This window comes from Blennius ocellaris (genome assembly GCF_963422515.1).
Source record: "Blennius ocellaris genome assembly, chromosome: 12".
In the NCBI taxonomy this organism is placed as follows: Eukaryota; Metazoa; Chordata; class Actinopteri; order Blenniiformes; family Blenniidae; genus Blennius; species Blennius ocellaris.
Genome location: NC_137661.1, coordinates 14,290,702 through 14,308,500, shown reverse-complemented (window position 1 = coordinate 14,308,500; position 17,799 = coordinate 14,290,702). Strand labels below are relative to the sequence as shown.

At 41.0% G+C, this 17,799-nt stretch overlaps 1 protein-coding gene across 1 annotated transcript; it reads right to left on the bottom strand.

The window, feature by feature from the left end:
• Positions 1-836: 836 nt before the first annotated feature.
• Positions 837-16,992, bottom strand: tnfaip8l1 (tumor necrosis factor, alpha-induced protein 8-like 1). The gene is made up of 3 exons (XM_080505903.1): positions 16,784-16,992; positions 4,899-5,178; positions 837-3,197 (listed from the first exon to the last, which is right to left on the bottom strand). The coding sequence occupies exons 2-3, from the start codon at positions 5,168-5,170 to the stop codon at positions 2,909-2,911; spliced, it is 561 nt and encodes a 186-aa protein (XP_080362029.1). The 5' UTR covers positions 5,171-5,178; positions 16,784-16,992; the 3' UTR covers positions 837-2,908.
• Positions 16,993-17,799: the final 807 nt, after the last annotated feature.

Here is a 17,799-nt window from a genome sequence, read left to right as displayed (position 1 = left end):
TTTAAACCATCCCCTCTTGAAAAGCGGTCCGGCAGGAACTGATCATTTCGGTTTATGTGGACATTATTAAGTTCAACAGGAAAATGAGATTGTAGGAAGAGAAAATAAGATGCACTTGTATTCAACTTCAGTCACAACACGGTGCTTTGAATTCAAGGGTAAGTCCACACACGCGCAAGAATTTACGTCGAGATAATGAGCATATTGGAGGATAAATGGGCACTTGGTACTTCAGTGGCCTTTCAAGGGGGCTGCGGGGAGGATCAGCAGATGTGTTACAGGCCAAATTACCGTTCCAAAGTCTGACAAGTAGCAAAGTCAATGGCAGATCATACTCCAACTGAATTCACAGAGAGCTACTTGTAGTACACTTGATACTAAACTGCAGCTGTGTTGAATAGTTGAACTTGCAAAAACAGAAGCAGTCTTTCCATCTTACTCATTTCCTGTTCTACCTTTGACTGAGGCAGAGGCTTGCAGGAAGTGGGGGGGGGAAAGAATAACCTAAACTTGAATTGTTTGTCAGTCTAATGGGTTTGTATTTGCTTCCATATTTTCCCAACAATGCTGGGAGCAAGGGGGAAGGATTTGGCTAAATTCAGGTCAGACGTACTGTAGTGAGATTACCCTCTTGATCTGGCCATAAAATATGAACATCTACTGCAATGATGGGAGGACAGCGTGCATGATTAAGAACATAGAAAGAATACAAGGAATGTATTATTTTTTTAAAAAGGTCATTTGTATTGTCTTTATTGTGTCCAGATAAAGTAGGGTCACAAAAACAATTATACTGTATGTACATGGATGAAAATAAAAATTTCACAATTCACAATAGTAAAAATACAACATGGAAAGTATGTTTCATTCAAGAGCTTTAGTAAAAAAATAAGTGAGGCTTTTGCAAGGGTTTGTGGTTTTTAGTATATTGTCGATTTTAAAGTAGGGGAGAATTAAACTAACCCTGAGATGTGGATAGATTGGAGAAAATGGAACTGAAAGACAATTAAAGTCAGCTGTTTTGAGAGGATTTACTTCAAAGCTTCCATAAACGATGTGATGAGAGTCAAATTGGTCTAAAAAAAAAAAAAATTAAAGAGAGAGAAAAGAAAGTACACTCAGAGAAGCCAAAAATGAAAAAGGTACTGGAACCACAACTACCGCCATGTTTGTCTTCATTATCACAGAGAGCAGTGTCATAATTATCAAGTGCATATCATAACATGAAGTGTTCCTCCGGAAAAGGACTGCATTTTGCGAAAACATCAGTCCTTTTCTTTTTCTTTGGCAGAGCTGCTGTGGAAGAAGTTAAAGTTTCGGCAATCCTATCTGGGAAAGCACAGCACTTATTACACGGCTCAATTTCCAATTCTCTCACAGGTACACACACAAACACGCACACACAGACACACACAGAGAATACAAAATGAGGATGCAGAACAAAACAATCTCCCAGACAAGCTCAGTGATACAAAAACAGACAAAAAGGAAAGATTATGCGAGGTTAGAGTGGGATAGTAGTAACTATGCTCCTTTATAGGGAAGAAACAACATCTTTCACTCTATTAAAAGACTTGCATTGCGCAAACAGTGATGGTTATTTCCATCACATTACATGAGACTGCTGTGTAGTGAAATGGAGTGGCTGCTCGACAGGCGAGCTTCGGGCCATTATACCAGCCCAGAGTGGGGAGCTATAATTGCAGAGGGAAAGTAGAATCAGGTTCTGTGTTTGTCTGTGCTCTAATCTCTATACCCTGCCTAGTCCTTTTCATAGATGTAGAGCAGCAGTTTTTTTTTTTTGTCCAGCCTTTCATCTCACTGCTCAAGGGGACTCCTTTTTTGGTCCAGATCAGTCAGAATATGAACTGGAGTTTTCGTGCTTTTAGGTTAAACCTGAAGCAACAGCAATAAATCCGAAGCACAGCTGACCACGCATGCCAACACCTATAAGGAAAAGTAGTCCAACTGTGTTCACGCTTAATTCCCTTCTGATAAAACACAGAGGCAACCTTTGCAGCTGGTGCTCAACTGTGCCGCACGGCCAGCGAGACGTTCGAGTCAGCACCGAGACAATCAACAATGCACAGCACAATCAAATTCCTTCACGTTTATGGTCCCCCTATGACCCAAATACCTCATCTTTGTTCTGGTGGCTATAAACAAGACTATTAGAAACAAAACTGGGTTTATAGGTCCAAACAGAAGCCTGGCTTCTCGACAAAATCGTTCAGTGCATGATGTGTGGAGCTTTAAAATGCAGGCTAAGCAGGATTATTCAGCTGTGATGCTTCACATAAGTTCACTACTGCAGGAAAGTACAGTACAGCGCTTGTTCGGGATTGAGTGCAATGCTACTATTAGAAAAAAAACACACAAAAAAACCCCAAATAGGTAACTTCTTTATATCCAAGGACATTCACTTTCTTTCACTTTCTTTTTCTGGGACTCACAGCACAATGTTTGTCCATTAGGCACGTAGCAGAGATATAACTGAAGGCCTATGCCAGGAATCATGTCTTTCCGTAAGGGAGAGAGAAAGTAAGCCCTTGGAATAAGGAAAAAAATGCGTTTTTCAAGGCACAGTTGTCAAGGCTCTTACACCTGAATACACTGATAAGAGCATGAAGTTTTACATTCAGCTGGAGTTAATAGCTGTGGTGTCACAAAAAGTAAGGCTGCAGAAGGCATACACTTTGGACTAACTAGCAAAGAGACTTTCAGTGTTACAGTAATGCTTGAAAGGCACACAAACAATAAGAAACACAAGAGTAAGAAAAACGTTCACGATTGTCATCGTTCAAAAAACAAAAACAAAAAAAACAAACAACAAAAAAGAAAAACCTGCAGAAAAGGTACACGAAGGGTGACTCGAGGTAAACATGCGTGATGACGAGGCGCATGTAGGTCAGAGGTTCCCCTCATCAAGCATCTTGTTGACCCCGTTACAGATCCTCTGCAGGTGAGCCCGGTAAACCTCGGAGGGCCCGTACAGAGCGGCCAGGAAGTCACAGTCAGCGAAGTGATTGAAGACGTGGTTCACTCGAGAGTGGCTCTTGGCCGTCAGATGGCGTTTGATGGCCTGGTGCAGCAGTTCACGGCACTCGTTCAAAAGCGCACTCATGATGCGCCGGTCGAAGGTGAACTCAATCTGGTGGAAGCTGACCGCCGTCATGGCCAGAGTGTGGACTTTCTTCCTGTGAGCCAAAGCAGGGAGCAGAGAGGCTGTCAGTTTCTAATTCTGACCACAGCAGCAGAAGTCAGTAAAAATAAAAACTGCTGCGTTATGGTTTTCTTCAGAAACCCCTGCGACTTAAGAGCGTTGTCCTTCACAGAGACACATCTCCATGTTAATATAATCACCAATTCTCCACACCGTGCACTTCTATCAGCTTGATGGGCCACTGAACTGAATTGTACTGATTTGTTTAGTGGAAAATATATAAACTAAAAGTCAATTCCCTTAATTTGCTTCCATCAGCAAACAAAATGTACTTGAAGTGCAGTTTTCCCTTCAACTTGCATCTCGCCCAGTTGCTTACCCCCCCCTCCCAATCCCGATACAAACTTCTCCATGCATAGATTTCACCAACAGAACATTACGTCAATAACTAACCATTCATAATTTAAATTCACGCAGGGATGAGGATTCTGCTGTGATGAGATCATCTCCACCGACGTAGACGTATATAAACAATACATCTCAGTGAATTGATGATACTGCATGGGGTGGTGGTGGTGGTGGCCTGCTGCATTAAAGCAGCGTTTGTGTGAGTGGAATCACAGAGAAACATGTCGCAAACAGCTGCTGCCAATTCGCCAACATGAGCACAACTTCAGAGCTCCGCCTGAACCGTCGTAACGCGTAATTTCTTAAACGGTGCAGCAAACTCTTTATTTAATTATTATTATTTTTTTTTTAAAAGGGACAATTTTGGGTAATACATTGATGAGAAGATCAAGACCTTCATCATGGCTGCATGTTGAGTGTGAGAGAAGAGCCAGCAGCTGATTAGGCTTCTGTTTATAGCGCTATAAAGCTTTCCAACAGAGTGAAAAATTAACACACAGGCTGAGGAAAACCGGAAATTATTATGTTATTTCAAATTGTGGACATTCACTTCAAGCATGTACCATAGCAGTACAGTTTCATTTAATCCAGAACTGACCTATGTCTACTTAATTTGTCTCTTAATATTGAGGCTCAGCTGAGTTTTTGTTGACACATTTAGTCTGGCATGGGTAAACCGACTTATTTCCACATACATATCAATGGGGTCAGTATCGTCATATGATGGATATCGTTTATTCTTGCTCAGAGGAGTTACAGTCAAATCCAGTCTGGCCTAGTACAGGTTAGTCAGTACTAGTTTATTTTATTGTGGGACATTTTATCATAGCAGAGTACTGTAATGTAGTACAGTGTGAGGCAGTATTGTAAAGCACAGTGTAGTATCACTACCAACATTGTTTTTTCACTCACGTTTTAATTTTTTTTTTTTAAATGGTATAAAGTTGTTACAGATAATTCTTTCTGATAGATTAAGACTCATCATCACAGTGTCCAGTAAAGCATGCAAACTAAACGGCCTGAGGAACTGAAACGACTTTTTGGTCAATATCATCAGGATATAAATCCTCTGATTACGTATTGTTCCCCCATTTCTGTTTATGAAAAATTAAACAAGCGACATGTCATATATGTTTATTAACATTCAGAGGTTCCCCATCAGATCTCAATTTCATGCTGAATGCTGAACTAAATCGAGCTTATTTCCTCTTGGCAGCTGTTCTGCACTTCATGTGCACACTCACATTTACACGAGAGTGGTTCCTTCTCATGAGAATCAAGGCCAAGCAACAAAGAAATCACGTCACTCGTGATTCTCCTGACCTACCTGAAGGTGTCCACCAGCATCAGCTCCTCACCGCTGAACTGGTTGTTTCTGTAGAGCACCCCGAGCTTCACCACCATCTTGATTAGGTTCTTGATGATTTTCTGGGACTCTTTGCGATTGCGGGTGTACTCCTTGGTGACACGGTACAACTCGTCCAGCACTTCACTGCTGGTGTCGTCAATGAAGAGGCTGGCCACGCTCTTGGTGGCCATCTTGCTCATCAGCTTCTTCTGTGCCTGCAGGGCTAAACTCTTGGTGCTGAAGGAGTCCATGGTCAAGTCTGGATCAAGATGAGGGAGAGAATGAGAGAGTACAAAGGGAGAGAGAAAAAAAAATAGTAGAGTTAAATGATTATATTTGACAGAGGATTTCTTTCTTCTTCTTTTTCCAGGAAAGGCCTTTCAAGTGCTTGCTTGCCGCTGTAAAATTAGAAATGAAAAGGAGAGAAAGTTTTTAGCTCAAAAGCAAAAAGAGACATATTGCCCTGGAAGCCTGCAATGTGTGAGGTTATTGCACATAACATCTACACTAATTCCATTTAAACTGCAGGGCAAAGAACTGTCCCCTTTATCAGATAATGAGCCATGGCAGCTGTCAAATTAGACCCAGCAGCCCTCTGGCTTGGAGCCTACAAGGTAGTTAGAGGAGAATGTGTGATTGCGCGTGTAGGAGTAAAATCACTTATAGCACCACCACGCAAAGTAGGAAATGTAATCTGCACGTTTCATCAGCTGAATGCATTCAGAGAACAAGGTGTGAAAGCGAGAAAGAGACAGACGGTGCCAGCTCATTCACGGCACGTGCGGCTTGATTTATGTGTGATGGTGTTTCTGAGAGTGTGTTTGCACGCCAAGTGGGGTGACTCACAGAAAGTCTGCACCCATGATGGAGACTCATAAATAGCGGGAGTCACGGGGGTCGCCGGAATTCACACACTCCCATCAAATGATGCTCGTCAGCGGCACACAACATCATTTCAGTCGCTGCATCTCGATGCGTTCAGCAGGTCACTTCTTCAGCGTTTTGTATTATTTGTTCCAAAAAAAATATATTTTTTAATCAATCTATTTTTCAGTGCACTCCCTTTCTAACCTTTGCAGACCTCCAAGGATTACCAGTGAAAGTGTAAACAGGCCACAAAAAGCTGTTTTCCCGCAACTGCCTTCCAACGCGAGAGCAGAAGAATGAATAAGGTGAAGAGGAAGGTGGGGGGGGGGGGGGGGGACTCTATTATGACTTACAATTTCAAACATATTTGCCATTTTCTGAAAGGCTTGCTTATAAAACTGTAGAAAAACACTAGGCGAAAGTGAATAGAGGCATTGAGTATATCAGAAAATTCCCATTACCCCCAAAGGTCAGGGTGACATATTTAGATGCATTTAAATACAAATACATAAAATGGTATTTAATAAACACAACATATGCAAAGGCGCAATTCAAGAAGCTGGTTTGAAACAAGAGTGAGGAGATTAAAATGACTGCAGAACTATTTCAGGGATTTCTCTATAGAGGATAAATTGTAGTTTCTATCAACATCTCATGCAGCTAAACTGTTAATAATTAACCATTGCTAACCTTGTGAGAGTGGTTGGTACCACGTCAGAGCTGATATGAAATTACTTTTTTTTGTCATATTGTAGTGTCAGAAACAGTCTGGACTCTATTTAGGGTTATTTCTTTAAGGCTGCTTCAAGCAGCTTTTAATTCATGATAAAACATAAAAGTGTGGAGAAAAACAAGCCGAGATAAAACTGAGGAGCTTTGCTTGTAGCCAAGAATTACCCTTAATGTCACTTCACTCCACTGCATTCTACTTGAACAACTTCTCATTAAAATATCAGAGATTAGTTTAAAATGTTCACTCTTTGCCTATTCAAAGGTGACGTCGTCAGTGGATTTGTTTCATGCGACCAAAAGTCCACAGTTCCAAGTTCCCTCTCTTAAAAGCACCGCGTTATATTTGGTGCTATATAAATGAAGTCAAAATGAATCGTTTAATTTACTGGGACATACTGTGATGAAAAGTAAAAGCCATAAAGGAGTCAACATGAAAGAATGAATCCACTTTGATATTATGATGTGGCTGCTGATTATTCATAAAGGTAAAACAATGATAAACAAATCTATTTATAAAGAACAAACATCTTGGTTAACATATACAAACAAAAACATGATAGTATTGTAACCAAAACAGTTTTGGGGAAGTGAGAAAAAAAAAACATGCACACAAATAAGAGAAACACTTTTTTCCCCCCCCTTGAGGGTAAAAATAAAAACAAAGTACATTCAACTGTCAGATGTTATTTCCTTGATGAATCTCCTGATGTGGTAAATGCAGCCTAATAGACTTCTGCTTCAGCAAAGAGACAAAGTAATTATATTTAAGCAGAAGTGCCTCACTCGCATAATGACAGGGGATTAATCCTTATGCAATATGGCTCCGAAGGAAATAAACCCTACAGATTAAGTGCAATATGTATGATCGGCTAATTGCTGATCCACGTGGTGGAGACCAATGAAACCCGAAGCAGTAGAATAGAAATGAGTCCATCAGACAAAATGAGTGGTGACATTTTCCCGCTGGGCGCCGCTTGGTTGTTGGTACAGGGAGGCAGTGCATTTGCTGCTGAAGTGTGTGACTTTCATTGCTCCTATTCTCTCTCTCTCTCTCTCGCGCCCCTTCTCACTGCAATGCCTCTCTAAGAATATCAATAAGACTCCTTGGAGAGGGTGTCAGCAGGATGCTTCCCAGAAAGGAGACACAGGAGGAGAGGCTGAGCAAAGACAGAGGCAGAACGACGGCGAGAAATGAGAGCAGGGGTGTGTTATACATCAATCCTGAAACATCGGGGAAATGTGTTGAATGAGGGGTCATTTATATACTGTCTCACGCCGAAAGCAAGTTTTTCGACGTCTCCGACTGCCGGTGCTGGACGTCAGGCCTCTTGCTGCGCTGATCAAGGATCACAGGCAGATTCCCATCGACCGTTTCGCCATGGTTGTAACTCTAAACTTGCCAAGTTCTGCTTGTTACAGAAAATCCTTCTCTGATGCAATGTGTGTGAAATGGATAACAAGGAGAAAGACACTAATGATCGGACTGGGGGGAAGAAAAAAAAATCTATTTATTTCAATGTGAGTGGCACCACAAAAAACAGGCACTCTGGCCTTTTTTGTGATTCTTTAATCACAACGGTCACCCTCAAGATAGGACTCACTTAGCAAAACACTTAGCGAACCTGCCTTTTCCTCTCCGTGGCCTTACTGATGGATGCTCAGGAGTTTAAGGAAATGTGTGAAAGGATAATGGGCAGACCTCTTTCTCAGATTGGAGGGTGATTTCATGGTGCCCATTAAATTCCACTCTTCTTGGAGACCAGAGCGATCATAGCTGTCAACTCGGCGTCGCCCCGCCGATGAGCAAAAAAAAAAAAAAAAGAGGGGGACAAAAGAGGAGGTAAAAATAATGAGAAAGGATGGTATGTTTGGCTTTCATACCCGTGTGTACAAACAGTTCAAACACGTCGAATTGTCTGCCTGTTGTTTCACTCATGAATCAAGAGTGACAGAACAGACCCTCGGCACTCTTATCTTACGGAGGGAGGATATCCTCACTCTGGCTCTCAGTTTCCCTGCTCCGTTTCCCGAAGGCAAGAAAAACTAAAGGCTTCATAAAAAAACATTCTCAGGAGACAAACAGGGACTGATGAAAAGGTTTCTGAATCAAATCTCACTCTCTCTCTCTCTCCCTTTTTTTCCCGGTGACTTTGCAGCATGAAAGTGGCTAGAAGCAAATCTAAATGGCCTGTGAAGTGTGGTACCCAGGGACCGGCTGGCCAACCATGACACAACGTCTCTTTGTGTTGAGAGACAAGATTTCAACTAATTTAATGCAGAACAAGACTTGACAGCAGCAAATTCTGCAGTTTTGTAGCAAAACACACAAGCCTCATCATCATTAGTGCACACAGAGATCAAGCGCGCGCGCACACACACACACGCGATAGGCTGGCTTACTGCACAGCAGAAACAAAATTAAAACAAAGACAGATTGCAGCAGCCAAGAGCTCAGCACTTATAATTACAGCAGTTAAACAAGCTCCAAACCCATACAGCTGCTGAGAACAAACTGGCACACACACACCCACAAAGGGAGGCAAGTTGGGCTCAGCAAAGATGACGCATGGAAATGAAACTGGACCCCACGCTGGTGACAGTGAGGGACCCTGGGTAATGATCCCAGGGATACTGTCATCGTCCCGCAGGTGTAGACAGCCTTGACAAGCCTGTGAGACAATCTGACTCGGGGATCGAGGTTTAAAAAAAAAAAAAGGAGGTTGTGATGACAAAAAAGAACCTTCCTGTCATCTTCTGTGCTCCACTGAGGATTACTGATGCCGGATCAAACAAAACCAAGAAGGCACTTTACAATCGAGATTTAATTTGCTTTGCCAGTGTGAGGTTCAGGGCAAGTAATGCTGATGCCTGCATTTGGGAAACTGCCAAAAGCTTTTTGTATTCATTTGGGAAAAGGGAATAAGTGAGATGCCAAATCCTTCTGGCTTTTGCCTTCTTTCGCCCAATATAGCTATTGTGACCTGTAAGGTGGATGCAAAAAAAATAAGGGCAGTAGGAAACACTAAATCTTGATGTGGTTTCTATAATCCAAGATGTGAAACCCAATGAATGCACAATTTGAGCATCAGGCCAATGACGGCTTCAACGGTTACAAGAATGAACGAGCCAAAAGTAAATGTACTAAAAACCTTTTTTTTTTATCTGCATAACTGTTTGAGTCTTTGTTTTCAGTTTGAGTGTTTCTTCACCTAATAAAACATTTCTGTCCCGCCTGTGAGTAATTGATGGATTATTTAGTACTATGTAACTGTGTGAATAAAATGTACATCTTTTTGTAGTAAACTGCTGGTTGGGACAAAATGAGGCACTTTAGCTGGCAACTCAGTATTCAAGAATAAAAATTGTCACTTTTATTCTGGTACTTTAGCTCGAAACAACAAAACATCCAAATCGGCAGATAATCAATAACAATGTCGGTGTTCAGTAATTGCAGAAAGGCATCCAGCCATAAAAACATAAAGCTCACTTTCCCTTATAGTAATATCTCTAACTCCAGGTTGTGCTGCCAATATTCTGTACAACATGACCTTAAATGTAATATTGGTTTTATACATCAGTTACACAAATGCTATTTATTATTGCCAGCAGTAAAAATGAAGATTCTCGTTTCATCTTATTTTTATTTTAGTTTCCAACAACAAAGTAATGCCATTGAACAAACAGACCGGCTATTCATACCCTATTTCTCATCACAGGTCAAAAACCAACTTTCCAAAATAGTTAAGTTAGAATAAAAATAGAAAAATCTTGGCAGCAGTACCCTCAAGTCTAGCCTACTCAAAATAAACAAACTGAGGTTGAGAGTATAAAATAGACAACCATGTCTTTTTCAAACCAAAAACGGAAAACAGTGCATGAAATTATTCAACAGGCTTGAGAAGACAACCTCAGATCAATTGTTGTGTCCAAATCAGATTAAACTTTGATTTGAATCCAGCCTCTGATGAACATGATCAAAAATACATCGTTGATAAAAATAGATGCATCGAAGGATTGGCCAAACAATGTGAGATTTACAACTACACAGCTACATAAAACAAATAAAGTGAAGAAAATCAGAAAGTAAGAGAGACAGGGGCAGTTTAATTCTGAATAATTCATTCAACTGATGGTCACATGGTCCTGGAGCCAATCCCAGCTGACTATGGATGAAGGCTGAGTCGGGTCTGTTACAGACCAAACACAGAGAGACAGTCACACACTCACACCTACAGGAAATGTTCAGAAGCCAGTCGCCCTCAAAGACATGCTTTTGGAAGAAACTACAATATCAAGCGAAAACACGCACATAAGGAGACACATGCAAACTCTGCAGATAAAGGCTTCCAATCAGGGACTACTTTTTTTTTTTTTTAAATTGGCCTCAATTATCTATATAACTATTCTTTAATTTTGATTTAATATATTAGTATTGCTCCATTAGATTTGTTTCCATTGCATCAAAAGTTGTAGTCCTATGTTGCATTTGTCATCATTGGTTGTACAAACCCTTCTTGGTATGAATGTGTTTTTGCCTTCTGGCTACTTAAATTGAGGTTAAATCCAATGTGAAGTAATCGCGGCATTGGTTTTCCGAAAAGGGGAGCATTGAGCAGGTTCCGGGATGCAACCTGAGCATTGACCCGTCAGTCAAACTAATGCTCAGGTGTGACAGGTGAGAAAGGGATGGGAATTGGATATACCTGGAGCTCCCACCCACTGTAATCTGGGCCATCAAGCCTCTTGAGGAGGAGGAGGAGGTCACAACATAAAAATCTAACTGCCTGCTGCCAATCTAGACAGCGAGGTGGATGCTGATCACAGAAAGGAAGGCAACCAATGAAGAATGTGTTTCCACAGTGCTTGGCCACCACAACTTTCTAAAAAATGCTTTGGCAGGGGCTGCAGAACTTTCCATGACACTTCACTTTACAAGTGATTGGTGGATGGCAGCAGAAAATGTCACGACTTTTCTGCTCTTCAGGGATCACTAGTCACATGGATTGGGACACTGCGACCCTGAAAAAGACAACTCCATCAGCAGACGAAGTCTTCACTGCTTCAGGATGCGAGTGACGACTGAATTGACATGAATCAAATGACAATCATGAGCCACACATTAAAAACAGCCCTAATATTGTCTTCCATCATTTTCCACAGCACTTTCAATATTAACTGTACTACTTTCAATATTATTCAATTAACCGATTTTCCTGCTGCTTATACTATATGCTGAATTGTATTTGGCCCGAAAAGATTCTTTCCTGGTTTTTAGTCTTTCACATTTTCAAAAGCATATATACTTGCGGACCCTGAGGTCTGAAACACATACAGGGTAACTGAGACAAGCTCAGTTTGAGTCCAGCCAGTGACCTTTACCATATGTCTGCCCCTCCCCATCTCGTCTCTCATGCTGTGCCTTGTTCCCGTTGACCGTCCAATGAAATACCAAGAAGACTCAACTCTAAAATACTGTACATTGTCAATATAAGTCAATTAATACAAAGTCTTTTTTTTTTTTTTTTTAAATACAATTTGTATTAAGAGTGAGAACAATCATACTCTATGACGGCAGAGCGAATAACACAATCCTCCTTTACTATAATCAAGCAGTAACACAGTTATATGTCAGAGCCAAACAAACCTGATAAGAGGCACAAGGAGAGCCATTACTTGAAGGCCGTTGAACTGGTTTGGATTATGCTGCTCTGTGTAGACAAATCTGCACATATTGTGTTTGCTTTGTTGCCTACAGGTTAAACTTCTGCAACCACCGTTCTGCTTTTTCCAGAGCCATTTCGAAAATAGTCCCACAACACAGCAGAACTGAAAAGAATGCAAAGCAACAAAAAAAATATACTCGGCAAGGTTTGTGAAAAGAACATGCAAAAAAGGGTCTTTATCACAACCAAGAGCATTAAAAACATCATTAGAATTTTATTGTCGTGAAAATGTGAAACAAAGGACTCCTGCCTTTACAGATTCTCACCAGCTGCATGATATAATCTGTCTCTACTTTGAGATACAATAGACAATCCTGGTGGTTATATAAGGTACATCCGTGCTTTGTGAAATGAGAGGACAAGAAACCACTCAAAGGAGAGGCACTACCGCAGCCACTCCACTGTTGGGGAAATCAACGGCAGGGGTTTCAATACAAGTGAATGCGGCAATATTATCTTTCATCAAGTTTTGAAGTGTTTGTTACGCAACATCTCAAGAGAAAAGTGAGACAAAGGAGGGACTGGCTGCTAATAAGAAAGTGAGAGCAGGGAGCATTGTTTGTATGAAGCCACCATGTAATTCTTTGTTTTAGTTGTCTTCGTGTACATACTCATATATTTCAGTCGGTCTGGCATTATATTATTGCGCGTGTGTGCGTGTGTGTGTGTGTGTGTGTGTGTGTGTGTGTGTGTGTGTGTGTGTGTGTGTTGAACTGAGGCAAATCACAGGGACATTAGCATGCATGCTTTGGATGTAGCGGGTCTTTGTATGATGGCTGTGTGCCGTCATTTTTTCATCTTCCCACACAGTCATCATCTGTGAAGAGTTGTGCAGATCTGCTGAGAAAGGAGGCAATCAATGCCTTCTGCAAAGAAACGATGCCCCAGCCTACACTTTTTTTTTTTTTTTACGGTTTTCTCAGATCTGCCAGAGCCCACTGAACAATTAATAATTAACACATTGGCATATAATGGATCGAGGATTAATAATTTAGCCTGCCGATTCAGATTAAAATAGACTGCAGGCTAAGAGCAGACTGCTGTTGTGCAACAGGTTGGGACAGAGATGTGGGTCAGGGATAAAGGACAGATATTTAGTGAGACATGGCTGCTGTAAGTCGCTGGAATTAATTTAGGACCATCTTTCAGCGTCACGCATGCGTAATAAGGCCGGGAATACAGTAGCTGCCATAGTGCCTGGGGGCCAGCACAGCGCTCACTGACAACATTTGTTCTCACATTAAAATGCACAAGTGGATGGTTGTTTTATGATTGGAGCTGAGCTAATCTGAAAGTGCACATCTGTGAGATATGAAAGAATAATAAAGAACCAAAACAGCGGTCCACTCTCATGTGAATTCACTAACTGCCACCATCACGTTTTAATCATATATTATTCATATTGTAATTAACATCTTAACAGCACAGCAAATAATGCAAGGCATAATCAAAGTGCATTAACCAGTGCCTCAGCTATGACTGATGTCCGGACTTCAACCATTTTAATTAAGGCCACCATAAGAGCAAGGCACATAATGACTAATTGTCCTCACCTCGAGCCCCAAAGAGCATCATTTGTTAACTCTGTATTTAATAAAGAGGCAAACCCCAGTGTGCTTGGCTGCAGAACCAGCAGGGATGGCAATCAAGAGAAAACAGAGGGAGACCAACACGAGGACTCACAGAGGACTTGAGTGACAGACAGCATCCCTCACAGTTTTTATTTTTTATTTTTTTATTTTTAATTCAAACGATCACAATACTTGCTGGTCACACACCTCTGCCCTTTCACATGAGGACACATGCGCCGAATGTTTCCAGTTTTCTGGAGGCCACCTGTGTGTTCAGATGAACTTTGCAGCCTAGTAAAAGAAGGTCAAACACCTCTCTTGTCTTGTTAATGAGTTACCATGGCTTCGCCACAGCAGGAACAACAGTGTCTCCAGGATTACCGCCGCAATTTCAAGCTCTGCCCTTAATAACACTGCATGGGGAATGACATGCAACGTGACTGTATTGTCCGCTCCAAAAAGACGCTCAGAGGAGGGGATCCGAATAGATACGGTTACATTGACATAAATAGATGAGGCTCACGGCATCAACATAATCCGGCAAGGCATGTATTGTATAATATTATTTATTGTTTTTCACAATTGTATGGTGCTGAAACAAAGAAATCTGTTGTGTGGCACAAAGCTGTCAGTAATGAGGAAAAAAGGAATACATGCTAAAACAAGGTCTTGTGGGGGAAAAAGTAATATAATTTGACATTAATTGTACCGATTTGTGATTTCTATATTGTCATTGAGGGCAAAAAAAAAATAATTATTCTCAAGGTTTTAACTAAGAATTGTGCAATTATCTTAATAGTTATTTCCACAACTTCATTGAGGAAAGGGCTGTCTCTGGTGGTGGAGTAGGGTTTATTTTCAAGGTCTTTTATTAAAAATAAAGAGTACAAAAATGTGCTTCAAAAGCGCTTTACATTTTCAATGAGCCCAAGCAGACAACTTCAAGTTTATGGTGATTTCATCGCTACTTCCAAACCCAAAGATATGAAACAACACAAATCAGCAAAAAGACACAAAAATGCTACAAGGGAATATTTACATAAATAAATTGCTTTTGTAATAATTTCAAGTAAATATAGTTAATTTTGAATCATGACCTTCATACTTAGTCACACAGGAGTTCTTTGCATTAAGTGCTCCAGCTATCCTGTGATATTTATCGTTTATCTGCTCGGCCGTCGGGATGCAACAACAGAGAACGACACAGACGAAGCCCTGACAAATGAAAACGAGTAGGTCGAAAGATGCCAAATCGTTCCATGACTGACATAGCTAATGCAAGAAGAGAGGCAGCTCCATGTTCTGATCCAAGGCCGTAATTCATTTGACATGTCTGCTGAAGCTCTGCATGATAATGTGTGCTGCTACCTGCCAGAGCCCCGACTGCACAGTGAGGCTATTCATCTGCACTTGAGCCTTGTTATGGAGAGAAGCTTTACAATGTAAACACAGCAATTTGTTACAAAACACATCACCGTTTGCTAAACATATGTCCTCATTCTTTCAGTCTGAGTTTTGGATGCAGCATGGATTGGCCCAGGATTAAAGTACAACTGCGGGTTATTTGATATTTCCATCCCAGTATGGATGGAAATCAGTTCTGTTGCCTGTACGTCATAAGATTTTGATAAAAACCCAAAACACCATGATTAAATTATCTTAACGTAAATTGCCAAAAACCATTTCTATTGCTATAACAGCACGTAGCTTTCCTGTATCACAGCTTTCCTTTAAGTCGGGTTTCCCCAAAAATACTTCTCAGCTATACAGACTGTGGCAGGCTACAATGGTCCAGTTTGTCACAACATGGTTACTTTAAAGTTGTAAAGCAGGGGTGTCGAACTCATTTTCGCTCAAGGGCCACATACAGTGCAGTTTCATCTCAACTGAAACTGGGCCAGAATAGGAAATAGAAAGCGGAAAAGTAACCTATAAATTGTTCCAACTATAAATCTGTCTTTTAGTTTTAATGGAAAAAAGTATGGGTACACTCTGTAAATGCAACATCTTTTGACTTTTTACTCTAAAATAAAAATAAAAGTGTAAAACACATTCAAGAATAATCTTGAAGTTCCCATAAGTACACCAGGTACTATATTGCTATATCTATTTTAAAACATAATGTTTTTTGGGGGGAGAACCATGTACCTGTACACCCTAATGGAGGTCCTGCAGTATTCAGGCTCTCACGAGCTCTTGCAGGACACATCCAATTTTGCGACAGATCTGTATAATTTAATTTTATGTTATTTAAAAAAAAAAGATGTTTCCAGTAGACTCGAGGGCTGCCTTGTACTGTTAGGATAACTGTTCTCTATTGTGCAAGGATTCTACCTTGTTAATTGTATACGTTTAGATTATAATAATTCCAATTGCAGTAAAATCCTTCATGGCTTCTCCACCCAATAAACATAAATGACGATATAAAACACATCTATTAGATTACTTTCTCATTTCACTAGAAGAACTGTGACATCTGGCACCAGATCTCAACACACAATGTCACAATGTTTATTCTAGTGTTTCCTCCCTCAAATGTATTTTATCACACCAAACGTGACCTGATCACTACACATTTACATTTGTGTTGTTCAAGTAACTTCTACAACATTACATCAGACCCCACAAATGACCAAATAACATGATTAGTCGTCCCCATTAACCGTGAGAAGCAAAATCTACATCCGACTTGATGACAACGCGTTAGAGAGGCCAGACAGACGCTCCTAACCGACAGATTTTGTATTGATGATCACATGACACCATCAGTTTGTTGGGAGAAGCAGCTCCTCTGACTGACTGACCGACCGGCCGCTGCTTCACTTCATATAAACAAAGTGGGAGAGCAACACAATAAACTACTCGAGTCCAACCGAACAAGCACGGGTCGTTCCGGACATTAATGGCTGCGGGTAATCGGTGTTTGTTAAAAAAAAAAATCCAAAAAAACGGCCCGACCGTTAGGACTCACCTTCTTCCTCCTCTCTGCGTCAGGGGGGGCTGGACACGGGAGCTGGGGGCAACCGGTGAGATTAACTTTAATCTGGGGCAAATATCTCAAGTCTCCATCCTGGCAGTGCAGGAAATTGGCTCCACTGCACTTTTTTTTGTTTGTTTGTTTGCAAGTTTGTCCAATAGTTTGGTCGGATCAGCGCTGTGAGAAACGTCCTCTCCTCGCTGCTGCTGCTGTATCAGGCACAGATGTGTAAATTATTGAAAGAGTGTTTTCTTCTCTCGGCTCGGTTACAAGAGTTGGTCGTAACCCGATCACTCCTCCGCCTTCTTGTAAAAAAAAAAAAAAGTTTCAAACCTGAGGGGACGTGGGAATAAACAGATTGATGTAGGCTCGGGCCAATGGAGGAGTAACTCGGGGAGTGGTCCAGCCCAATCAGGCAGAAAGAAAAGGCCATTTACAGCCTGCACATTTCCCTGCCCCCATTAGGGCTTCCAGTAATTATCCTCGTCCAGTTCCCAGGTCTCAAGGCTGGAAGTTTCCCAGAGGAAACGGCGAGAAGGGGAACAATGAGCAGGAACTGAGGGAGCTGCTTCTCTGACATGGACAGCACTGTTTGAGTTACTCCACAAAGTTTCCTACAAAAAGCCAACAATAAAATAACAACAACATACCCATATAATTATTCAAAAGTAAAAACGCTTTGTTTTGTTTCCCCCTTACACTCAAACTATTTTGTTTAATGAAAAAAAAAAAAAACCGTGCGTCCCAAAAATCACTAAATTCGTATTGCATTTTATTTCTTTAGCGTTGCATTTTACTCTGTAACCTTATGTTGAGACGTCTGAAGCGAGGACCTTGATCTGGAGCGCCCTCTACTGGTCTGTTGTATTTACCAGGAGAAACAATACACACCTGCACAGAAACCCACCAATGAGCCTGCTGCCAAAAATAACCTGTTTTTAGCCTTTAATCAGCGGGAAGTGCAAACAGTTGTGTGAAAAGACTTAAGATTTAACCTCCTTCTTACACAC